Here is a 13,089-nt window from a genome sequence, read left to right as displayed (position 1 = left end):
ACAAGGGTATGGAGGGATAGAGGAAGAACAGAGCTGATGATGTAAATACTGGTCTGTGCCTGAAAAATTGAGCAGACGAGTAAGAGGAGACTCAGCTGAGGAAGGGTGACGGCCAGCTGAGTAAGGAAGAAAGAGGGAAAACTATAAGCATTCTGTACACGCTATAATAGCGCCAACAGCAGAATGGAACCAAACTATCCAACTAACATCAAAAGATCAAAAAGTTGATATTTCTGTAAAGCTGCTTTGAGACAATGTCTATTGTAAAAAGCGCTATACAAATAAAATAAAATTGAAATAAAATTGAAATTAACATGAATAAAACAAGTAGAACACAGGCATACTATACATTTAATCTGTAATAAGAAGTATAAACCTCACCCATAGTAAAAGAATGATCCGAAAATATCCAGAAGAACGGCGCCTTTAGATCCGCACAGCCTGATGTCATGCAGGGGGATGCCATGAAGGTAATGGGTAAAACTGAACATGAGGAATTCAAAAAGCCATAAACAGAATATAATGGGAATTTCCAGAGGAATGAAAAGAAATAATAGAAGCGGGGTATACCAGAGAGAGAGAGAGAGACACTGTATAAATAGGGAGGAAGAACTGAATAGGATCAGATCACTTTGAGTTGATCTCATTTTGGCTGTTTTTGGACAATAAACAAGATTTTTTTGCTTCTCTCATTCACCGTGTTCTTGAGTATTATTCTACCAAGAGTTTGTGCTGAATTGAATAGTTTTTGAGAAAGGCACAGAGCACCCCTCGTCGTTTTGCCACGACAGTCCTTTATGTATGTATGTATGTATGTTTATTTGCTTATTTAATGGATTTCCTCATGTTTCTTGTCAAGGCTTGTAATTGTAGCAGAACAGTTTAAAATCTAGCACGATACCAGCACGATTGTCCCGTTATCTTATGCTGCCCCTGTTCACTACTCCTGACACAGAGTAATTTTTTTTGCATGGCTGTGTGCTAAACTAACACTCAGTTCCCAGACAGCATCAGAGATTGTGGCTTTTTTTTTTTTTTTTTTTTGGTCACCGATATTGCCATCAGCTCTTTTTGCCCAGTGCTGATTTTTACAGAGATGGATTTGTGGGTAATAAGTGGGGATAAGTGGGAGTCCCTTGGGGGCAGCAGGCTGCTGTGGACTGCAGAGTACATTGCTGACTCAGACAGGAGAAAGCAGGCTTCTTGCCTTTAATCACATGAAATCACTGACATACCAACTGCCCGAGCCCTAAATCCATCCTCCATCTTCACCATTGTCCTTCACCTCCCTTAGCAAATCCTTCTTTTTTACTTTTTTTTTTTGCAGAAGTAGTTCATTCCATATTAGACACATGCTACGAATTCTATTCTAAATGTTAATAAACATTTCATTTGCGAATGGTAAATGTATAAGTAAGTGGCATAAATATAAATCTTATTATTCGTGTATTTATGAGTCTGGACTTGCTGATGTGTTCTGGGATTTTAAAGGGTCAATAAGCTATTGAACATTCTTATATGTGAGAAGTACTGTGCTTTTGTTTGGAGCAGCTTCTGGAGAATTTGGCACTAGCAGGTGATTTTTACTTTAATAAAATATAATAAGACCCTTTCAGGGGTGAACAAATGACACAGCATTTATTAGCTATCCCATCAGTAAGGCTGTAGTGTGTTGCCCAATCCCATGTTCCATTGTTCCACAAATTGTAGATGCAGTTTTTCACAGATTGGTGAACCTCGGCCCATTTTTGCTTCTGAAAGACTCTGCCTCTGAGATACTCTTTTTATACCCAATCATGTTACTGACCTGCTGCCAATTAACCTCCAGCTGTTTCTTTTTAGTAACACTTACTTTTCCAGCCTTTTGTTGCCCCCGTCCCAACTTTTTTGAGACGTGTTGTGGCCATCAAATTCAAAATGACCTTATTTTTTTCTTAAAATGATACATTTACTCAGTTTAAACATTTGATGGTTTTTTTCCCCAGAAGACAAAATAATAACAATTTACACCGATCGTCCTGTTCAAAAGTTTACCCCCCCCAGCACTTAATGTATCGTGTTGCCTTCTTGAGCATCAGTGAATGTTTGCACGTTTTGTAATAGTTGTGTACGAGTCCCTCAGTTGAGCTTTTGGTAGATGCGACTATTTTTCTAAATGAGCTCTCAGGACCGGCATAGAGCAATGTCGTCATCATCATCCTCCTTCTCCTCAGCTGCACGCTTAAGCTGCTGGTCCAACTCTCACTAGCCAATGGAAGTAAATCGCTGTTAAGCCCCGCCCACATGTGAGATTTGCGCCATAATGGCGAACGTAAACTTTATGCACAGCGTACATGAAAACTCTTTCAGTGCATTCATAAGCCTTGACTATCGAAACGGAAGCTTCGAAAACGGTTAACAAAGAAGACCGCGTTAAATGTCTGCCACTGAGTTCACTGTTTTCAGTTTCAGAATGTTTTTCTTCTTTCTTACTGTATATTTTATATTTTTGTTCGTTTCTTGAAAAGTTACGTTCCATACTTTTGGCACAAATTGAATTCTATAGGTGTGTCGCACCAATGTCAATACTTGTTTTGTCAATAAGTTGTTGTTGTTTTCTTTTTCTGATTTTTGAAACTCCTTCTTGACAGGTAATTACAAATTAAAACCTAATAGCCCAGACAGGAAATCTGCTTGTGCCATGTGCTTGGCTATTGATTTGTTCACCCTTGCCTTTCCGTTAATGTTAACGCGCACCTATTATGGTTTTGAAACGTGTCTAATTTGGTTCAAGGTCTCATACAATAGATTTACATGCATCCAAGGTCAAAAAACACTTTAATGTGCTCATAATTTAAATTGCAGTATTACCTTTTTCCCTCAGTGTCACAAACGACTCGTTCAATGATCCGTTCTAAACGATTCATTCTAAACTCCTCCTTTCAGAGAGCATACTCTGCTCTGATTGGTCAGATGTCCCAGTCTATTGTGATTGGTCTACCGCTGTCAGCGAGCAGCCGATGAAGACCAGAGGCGGGGCTTTTTTTTTTTTTTTTTAAACCTACGTAGGTTAGTACAGGAAGTAAATCTGGAATTACTAACGACTCGTTTCAGCTGTTCAGAATCGGTTCCTTCTTTTGGGAGTCAGTAACTCCGTTTGTCATGCACTTTGATTTTTTGAAACTTTGCAGACGTTCTTACATTCACAAACAGCTCTATAACACATGACATGAAAGGTAATATTTGAAAAACCATAATAGGTGCACTTTAATGTTATTTCAACTTATCAAATAATAAGCCATGAGTTTAATTGACATTGGATGTCTTTTTCTTTTGTGCGCTTTATTTTTTGTGCAGATTTACAACGAGAAGAGGAGTCAGTTTGACGTGAAGAGGAACTCGCCCAAAGACCTGGTGGACAGAGTGGCTAAAGACATCGCCAAGCTGCTCAACAGCAAACGCAAAGCGCTCGAGGTGAGAGCCTCACAGCCGCACTGTTCCACGCTGTAGCGTACAGCAATCTGAGCCTCGTCAGTATTATAGAACATTTTCATTTCTGCTGCTTTGTTGCTGCTTAAGCCGTTTTATCAGGGGAGCGACCGACTCAGAGTAAATCGTCCTTTCCAACCGAGTTGACCTGTGAATATATTTCAGACAAAAGTGCAATATATTCTATTCTCCCTAATCTAATCCTCACATCCCTGCGTAGCTATAGCTCAGGGTTCTTGATAGTTAAATCTCTTCCTGAGGAGTGGATTGTGAAAAACTGATACAAAAATAAATACACACACACACACACACATATATATATATATATATATGAGAGAGAGAGAGAGTAAAATAAAATGTTTAATGTAGAGAAATATTATTTCATTCGTAGCCACATGAACCTCCGAGTAATCCCACAGCCATACACCTGGTGTGAGATCAACATAGTTCAGAATCTTTATCATCACATTAAAAAAAATCTGGAGATTGATCCTCTGTCTCTTCCAATAAGACAAAATTGGATTTCTAAAAGCATATTATCGATGCCCACAGTGTTGTATTAGCCTGCCTAACTAAGCAGGTAATGAGATCGCCTTGCTCCATACTGCTCTCTTTAAAAAAATCTGCAGGATATCTCCATAGCCAGCACCGCGCCCTCTAAACATGACGTTACATTACTGAATCGGTTTCCGAAAAAAAATAAAAGGAAAGTCAGCACAGGGCTTGTCTTGCGTGAAGATATGGGTAATATATTACATGACCGGATGTTTGTATTATTCACGGCGGAGTATATTTTCCTTCATACGTATGAGATTTTTTATCACGTCCAAGGTGAATTCTATGCAATTGCAATTCTGTAGTTATCCGTTTATGCATTTTATAACCTCGGCTATCTGCGACAAAATCATCCTTTACGTGTGTTACATGTAACTGGAATCAAAATGCGTGCTCATGCCATTGCATTCCCATAACAAGAAGCTTGGGGATACCTTTCACGCAACTAAGAGTTTAACCATTCATCAGTTCTCAACCAAACATACTTCAGATGTACGCATTAAATACAAAGTAAGACGCTGATGAGACACACACAGTGAAGTGCGATATAATAAATATTGATAACTATATATATTTTTCAGAAATGTATTTTTTACTGTGTATATGAGAAGGCCATTGTGATTTTTGTGTTTCTCCCAAACCATGCCAAACCTAAACCTCCCGGAATATCCTGGCTCATAACAGAATTCATGATGCCCATCAGTCTTCACTAAAAAGACCAGCCGCAAAACGAAAACATGATCCACATTTTAGAGTGTGTGTATGAGGTGCTTTTCTTTGTATGCAGTTCCCTTTTGTCACCTGATGATTGATTTTGGTCTCATCTGACTACATCACACGATGACAAATGTAGCTGTAAAAGACGCCGCATTGTGCGAGATGCTCTCAGGAAGCATATCCCCCCCCCACAACACATCCAAGTAGTTTTTTGTTATGAAAGTGGCATTTAACAGTTGGTGGACAGTGTGCTAATGGGACCAAGTTTCCAACTGATTCAGACCTTTAAAACATGTTGTTATGGCTCTAAATCTGCTCAATGGTATTTGTACCTATTTTTCTGAAGTCCCGTTTTGTGAGCATGTAGACAGTATGTGCTTCCCCCACATTTGCCACACAGCTCTGTACTGTACTTAGCTAATAGCCATTCAGTTTGATTATTAAGGGGTTGACCTAGGGTGCTGCAAAAAGTAAGAAGTTAGCAGTATTCCGTGACCCTGTGACAAAAAAACAGCTTGTGGGTCAGACGGGGCAAGCGAACAGATGGGCGACGATACGGCAAATTACATCCGAAGTCAACATTGCTGTGCAGAATGCAACGACGCACCAATTATCAGACTTGACTGAGATATTCAAAGTGCGTGTCGTTCGCACAGAACGAAGAAATTGCGCCCGTGTCTAAAACAGGAGGCGGCTATTTCATGAGTCATAAGGCAGTGTTTCAGTGTCTACCCGTAAGTAAATGGAGACAGGCTTTAAAGGCAGCACACGTCACAGTGTTGCCAAGATACCGATATACGCTAATGTTCACCCACCCTAAAAGGCTGCACAGAGTAAAGTACGTTTGGAAGTGATGGAATGAGTAGTCGGTGACTACCAGCTAGTTCTCTTCAGAAATAAAATCCATCCATCCATTTTCTGTACTGCTTATCCTAGACCGGGTCATGGGGAGCCTGGTGCCTATCCCAGGGGTCACCCTGGATGGGGTGCCAACCCAACACAATTTAGAGATGTCAATCAGCCTACAAGGCATGTCTTTGGACAGGGGGAGGAAACCGCAGGACCTGGAGGCAGTAATCGAACCCCCAACTCTGGAGGTGCGAGGCAAATGTGCTAACCACTAAGCCACTGTGTCCCCCAGAAATAAAATCTGAAGTCAAAAACTAATACAAACCGCTCTCTTGCACTGGGACACATTTTGTCCAGACTGATTGTTGATGGAGTCTGCGTACAGCGTTAGAAGATTATTAGTAGGAAAACGAATTCAGCGTGTGGACACACTCTGCACCTCCAGCGAGCACAGGAGCATCAGGACTATACTGTCGAAGACCGGAAAAAAATTACCTAGGCAGATTCCTTTAGCAAAAGGCTGATGGAAGGATTATATACATATGCTATGTTCAGTATGAGCAGTACAGGACACTGACGAGGCTTTGATATGTGATATTTTCCTGACACACACCCAGGCCGCTGATACCCACTGAAATATAGCACAGTCTACCTGAAAATTGTTGCTGACCAGCTTCCTCCTTTCATATCTACAGTTTATCCACACTCGCATGCACACTTTCAGTGTGATAACTGACCATGCACAAGGCAAACAGCACATCGTCACCGCTTCACTGGCCTGCACACTAATTAGCTAACGTTCATAGCTACTAATCATTGCTCTGAGTGTTTTATTGTCTCGACCCCACCTCATGGATAATAATCTAGAACATCCCGTGTCCATAGGAGGTGTGAGTGCACTCGCACAAATATGACGCAGGATGGGGAGTGAATGTCTTCTGCCGAAAACCGACGGTGTCTTTGTGGTGTCCAATCAGAATGACTTCATACCTGAAAGTACACTCCTGGGCCAAAAAAAACCAGACCAAGCCCAAAATGGCAAAATATTAAGGTTTTAATGGTCTTAACAAATCATTGGTGAGGAAATTTAGCAAGAATGAAACAAATGCACTCCTGAGAGGTTCGTGTGCCAACGTTTACTCGTTTACTTTTACTGCAGTGAACTGTTTGGGGGAGGGGAAAGCTAGAAACAGGGAAATTCACTTATACAGTCGTGTTGTACGCAAAAGTAAAATCATGATAAATGTTTGATGTAAAATTCTAACTAACACATGTCTGGGTGTACAAAATTTAAATAAAGTTTAAAAAAAAAAAAAGCTGTCCACATATTTACATACAAGGATTAAAGATTTAAAGAAATCAAAGGGAAAAGTTCTCTTACCTTATCTGTTTGTTTAATTCTTGCAAATTTTCTGACCAATGATCTGTCGTTAGGGCGCTCGGTGGCTTAGTGGTTAGCACGCTCGCCTCACACCTCCAGGGTCGGGGGTTCGATTCCCACTGTGGCCCTGTGTGTGTGGAGTTTGCATGTTCTCCCCGTGCTGCGGGGGTTTCCTCCGGGTACTCCGGTTTCCTCCCCCAGTCCAAAGACATGCATGGTAGGCTGATTGGCATGTCCAAAGTGTCCGTAGTGTATGAATGGGTGTGTGAACGTGTATGTGATCGTGCCCTGCGATGGATTGGCACCCTGTCCAGGGTGTACCCCGCCTTGTGCCCGATGCTCCCTGGGATAGGCTCCAGGTTCCCCCGTGACCCCGAAAAGGATAGAAGATGGATATTATATATTATTATATATAAAGCAGCAAATATTATTGCTGATAATATCATCTGAAAGATCAATTCAGTTAGAAAAGAAGGAGAAAGAAGATTTATATATATATTTATATGAGAATGAGAGAAAGGAAGGAACCAATTTTTTAAAAAATGTTTATTTATTTTTTACAAATATCTATTACTATACAAAGTTAGAAGGCACATAAATGCGCAGGTTCCTTTTGACAGCGGTTCTCGGAGTTGTTAAAATACCGGCACGCTTCGGTAAATGAAGTAAAACGAGGACAGACATTTCAGGATAATGTCAGTCATTTTAGAAACATTTTCACAGGGTTTGAAACAATTTAGGTTCCTGCTAAACTACTATCCGATGGAAATCCAGCTTCTGCGTTCACCTGAGCTTAATCTTTAAGTTCTACAAATCGGATGTGAGTCAGTGTTGAATCACTCAAAAGTCAAACTGTATTCACAGTGAATGTTTCTTTTTTTTTCTTTTCCAGATTAAGGAAGTCAGTATATTTTAAGACTAGCTCAGGTGTCTAGAGCACGGGCACCGGCGTGTGTTAAACATCAAACCGTCTGTGCTTCAGAGTGTTTCAGACATCTCTGGACAAGACGGGCGCATCGAGGTCAGCGCTGTGCTGCTGGCGAGACGTAACCATGACCCGAGCGATGTCGTGAGCGAGCGCGCGAGATAGAGAGACTGAGAATGTCGTCGGCTGAGAACGACGCTTTAGGCACATGGGAAATGCGAGGAAATGAAGTTCTGAAATTCATTGATTTCAAAATGAGCAGCAGGAGGGAAATGAGAGAGAGAGAGAGAGAGAGAGAAAGGGAGGGAGAGAGCGTAAAGGAGCACTGAGTGGGTAGCAATGACAGCAGGTGATGAGGAGTGATGGGGTGAGCTGTTCGCTGCGCTTTTTAATAAAAGCGCACAAACTGTATAATATCGGATTTTTTACACAAGGCAAATGTGCAAAAAAAAAAAAAAAACAACAACCAGCAAATCAATTAAATCAATCAAAAATTTTCTGAAAAGGATTTGATAAGAGGTCCAATCTTACCCTGCGTACGCTACACAAAAGTCTCCGTACGTAGGGGACTGTGTATTCCAGCACCGCGTCGGTCGTGCCTTCGTCAGTGGACGTCCATGGACGTGCACAACACTTCCAGTCATTTTGAATTTGTTCATAAGTTTGGCAACTGTGTGTGTGTGTGTGTGATGTGCGCACCATGTTTCCTGTTGAAGTCCGTCGTAACCTTGCGACAGCTTCCCGATCCAGCCGCGAGAACGATTTCAATACGTACTTTTTGTCGAAAGCGTTCTTAAAGACTATCTGAAAAACAAAAATATTTATATAATATAAACTATGTATGAAAATTTGCTAAAAAAAAAAAAATTTGGTTTGCTAAAGAGGGTTTGTATGGAGACTTTCGGGACACCGTGTAGTTCATGTCTTGTTGGTGTGTAGCGACCACTACTGTTCTCGATTGTGGGCGTGGCCTGTCCAATTTTTCTTAGTTAGTTTTTTTTTGTGTGTTTTTTTTCCCCCAATGAGATGAACACTAAGACCTAAATTGACCTTCTAAAGCTATACTAAGGCACAAATGAAATGATACATTAATCAGTGTGAAAAGGGGTTGTTTTTATGGACTTATCTGTATTTAACCGATTGAATGAGTTTTTGCATGTCAAATATTAATTGCAGGTCGGAGCTAAAGTTGCGAGAGGTGAACTTAAGAAATGTTGGACCTCATGCTCCACAGGATTGGTCTGAGGAATCATTTGAGCCAGTAGTTTGGATTCGTCACTTTACAGCGGAATAAGCCGCACAATTTGCATAGAATTGAGATCAAATCAGTTCAAATGTCACTTGTCAGGTTGTGACGTTCTCGCCTGCTGATGAACTTATGGCTCCAAGCGGCACACGTACGTAGAAAATGAAAAGGGTCGCATGTTGCTTTGTTGCTCGCTCGAGTGAACGCAGGATTAGTCTTCAGTACTCCATTGAAACAGTCCTCTGACATTCGCTTGCTACTACAGATGATCACGCTATACCACCATACCGGTGCATCTTACTCTAATTAGAAGTATTTTTATTTAGTATTATATTATATACAGTCTGCCTTTAAAATCTGTCTGTGTAGAGTTTCCAATTTGACCTTCATATCCCACCCTGTCGTCTCTCTCTCTCTCTCTCTCTCTCTCTCTCTTGCTCTCTCTCTCTCTCTCTCTTTTGCACTCTCTCTCGCCCTCACTCTCTCGCTCTCTCTCTCGCTCTCGCCCTCTCTCTCACGCTCGCTCTCTCTCTCTCTCTCTCTCTCTCTCTCTCTCTCTCTCTCTCATGCTCTCTCTCGCACTCTCTCGCACTCTCTTTCGCCCTCTCTCTCTCTCTCACTCTCTCTCGCACTCTCTTTCACCCTCTCTCTCTCTCTCTCACTCTGTGTGTCGTGTGTGTTTACCCAGCGCCTGCTTCCTGTGCGTTGTTTTTTCTGGAGAATTGGTATCGCTATCATGTCTCTGACAGAATGAAGAGTGGTGTTGTCCTAAAACATTTGTTACACATGGCATATTTTTTTAACAAACTGCCTGGGTGCACTGATCCACTTTAAACTGCACATGCCTGTAGAAGATTAGTTTTTGGTGTACCTAAGATTAGTATGGTGTACTGCGATTACGAGGTGACTGCCGGAGTCTGCGAGAGAAAGGATGGCTGTAACGCCTCGAACCCATTTTACAATTTAAATGTAATAGCAGTATCTGAGCTCGGAGCATTGGCGGATAACTGATACTAAACCGATTCTGACATTCTTATAATAACTGCCCAGCTCTCTGCTAACTTCTGTTACTATGTGTTGCGAAACATCAGAGTCATGATGGTGGCGTGTTGGAAAACACGATAGCTGTGATCCACTGTGATACTGCCTTGAAGCTGAAACTCACCCATCGTGGTGTCCATCCATTAAATGGTTGTCACATATTGACTTAACAGCCTGTTTCGTTGAGTGGCTATGTTTGTGTGTTTGTTTTTTTTACAGGCAGAGATCGATTTTAGATGAAATATAAGGTAGACCGGTGTACACGCTCACATCTCGCCAAGCTAAGGCTCACTGTGAGCTACCCTTATAGATTTTTAGCGCTAGCTGTAGATATGAACTGACAACAGTGATTAGTATCTCCTCCTTCTTCCTCCTCAGCATCAGCACAAATGACTAAAGCCTCACCCCGAATGTCTCCTATTAGCCGTTGGATGGCCATGTGACCTTTCTCAACTGATGAATTCAACTGGAATTTGTATGCATTGACGTGCGTTGGTGAATGTTGTTGTGTTTGCGGCCAAACGTTTGTAGACACCTGCCCATCACACCCATATGTGGATTGTTGCCACAACGTTGGAAGCACCCGAAAGTCTTGAATGTCTTTGTATGCTGTAGCATTAAGATTTCCCTTCACTGGAACTAAGAATCCCAAACATGGTCCAGCATACAGTAACACTGCCTTTGTGCACACAGCGAGCTCCATGAAGACATGGTTTGCCAAGGTTGGAGTGGAAGAACTCGAGTGGTCTGCATCTCAATCCCACAATCCGCCTGTAGGTTGACCCGGAACACCGACTGCACACCAGGCGTCCTCGCTCGACATCACTGCCTGATCTCATTAATGCTCTTGTGGCTGAATGAGCACAAATCCCCACAGCCACGCTCCAAAATCCAGTGGAAAGCCTTCCCAGAAGAGTGGAGGTTATTATAATAGGAAAGTGGGACTAAATCTGGAATGTGATGTTCAACAAGCACATATGGGCGTGATGGTCAGGTGTCCACAAACCTTTGGATATTGAAATCAAATGCAACAGATGTGTTTTTGACAGACAATGAAGAGTCCTTGTGAATGCAGCCTCAGTGTTTGGCTCTCATATCATGGAATGACTAGCTGAATATAGCAGTTTATATGAACCATCTCGTGCGAAAAGCTATGAAGATTAGGACAGGGTGATGGGTTTCGTTTCAAGCCAAATAAATGGTATAAATAAATTGTTGGTGGTTGGGGGGGTTTGTATACAGTATCTTGTTGGGACCAGTATCTTGTTATTAATGTAATTATCAACATTAATAATTCTAATAATAATAATGTCAATAGAAGGTCCTCGTGAACGAGTGTGAGATATCTTGTATGACTGGCCTGTCTTTCTGGTTGTTGTAATGGGTAGTGAATGGCACTGGGTGCTTACCACAGTACGTGAGGCCAGAGAAAGTGTGCATGACAAAGTAAATCAAACCCCTTTCTTTCTGTATGTTGGTGGGTTTTTTTTTTTCTTCTCCTTTTCATCTGTCTGTCTCTTTTGCTTTCATTCTCGCTCCGTGTCACCATGAAAACCAGTCTGGCATACAGACTGCTGTCTACCGTTGTCAGTTCTAAGCTGTCGATGTACCATGTAATGGACGTGACACACCAACAGTATTGAAGATAATGATAAGATCATCATATACACATGTACAAAATACATATTCACACACGGCATCACACACATACAGTACACCACGCTGAAATGCTTCGCAACGGTTGAAGTGTCCAGTTGACAGGAAATTCACCTCTTGTTAGTGAGAGAGAGCTGAAACTGTGATTAATTGTGTGTTTATTTTCAAGGCAGGTAAGTGTGTCTGGATAAATTTAGCCATTCTGGAGATCAGGGGACTTGTCCAATTAAACCAGGGCAGTGAGGCGGGGGAGGACTCGCTTGGGAACTTGGGAACCACAAAGTCGCAGACTTTAAAAAAAAAATGAGGGAAGTGTGTGTGTGTCTGTACTCGTGGATGCATTATTATGTTAACCTACTTGTCCTCAAGTCCTTAAAAAGTCTTAATCCATGTGAAATTGCATGTTGTCAGCGTTGAATTTAAATGATCTTTTGTTTTTAGGCCATTTTAATTTGTTGCGTTTTTATTTGAATCTCTTCCGAATACATTACGTCACACACCCTGGATGACGCGGCGTCACGCGGATGAGTCAGGAGCATGGGTCTGTCTCAATCAGCTCCCTAGGTTGTGAATCAGTATATCGTGTACTGTACATGAGTTCTGGCACCGGTAAGGTCCCTGGCTCGTTACACATTCGGACACTTGATTGCTCAATTTCTGGCGACGTGAATATTTAATCGCACGCGTTTCTGTCATAATATGTCAAGCAGGATGGTAGGCTAGGTAGTGGGTTAAAAAAAAAATCATTAAACACTTAAAAGTCGTTCGATTCGACTTTTAAACTGTATATAGAACATCAAATAAAGTAAAAAATCGCTAACGTAAGTAATCATTTGAGAGATACAACAATAATACCTAGCTACTTACAAATTGTAGTTTTTTTTGTTGTTTTTTTTTAAGCCGAGAGGCTTCAGAAAACAGGATTTCATTTCCGGTAAGGGAACATAAGGTTCTCGCGATGCATTGTGGGATTTTTAAGGGAGCGAACGTTCCAGGGCACTAGAAGGATTTCCCGATTGAGACAGCACTTAAAATGGCCGACTTCCTGAACATTGCCCTGAATACTGAACTAGGGAGCTGATTGGGACATGCCCCATGTGTCCAACCTGCCTGCTGGCAGAATAGTACAGGATAAATACATCAAGTCACACTTGAGTAGTCTGACACATAGACTTATTTATTATTATTTTTTTTGCTTGTGTCAATTATTTTAAAGTGTTTTTAGATTTGGAATATCACCACTGGCTCACA

The 13,089-nt window shown here is 41.5% G+C and overlaps 1 protein-coding gene across 2 annotated transcripts in view; it reads left to right on the top strand.

The window, feature by feature from the left end:
• cacna2d2a (calcium channel, voltage-dependent, alpha 2/delta subunit 2a) overlaps positions 1 to 13,089 on the top strand; it is a 259,138-nt gene that overhangs the window by 81,856 nt on the left and 164,193 nt on the right. For both annotated transcript variants that reach the window (XM_053636170.1, XM_053636169.1), the window contains exon 3: positions 3,337 to 3,453. In XM_053636170.1, the coding sequence (XP_053492145.1) occupies positions 3,337 to 3,453 (117 nt within the window). The remainder of the gene's footprint in view (positions 1 to 3,336; positions 3,454 to 13,089) is intronic.

Source organism: Ictalurus furcatus, chromosome 11 (genome assembly GCF_023375685.1).
Source record: "Ictalurus furcatus strain D&B chromosome 11, Billie_1.0, whole genome shotgun sequence".
Taxonomy (NCBI): Eukaryota; Metazoa; Chordata; class Actinopteri; order Siluriformes; family Ictaluridae; genus Ictalurus; species Ictalurus furcatus.
Note: the sequence above shows the minus strand (reverse complement) of the source record. Positions and strands in the feature narration are given on the sequence as shown.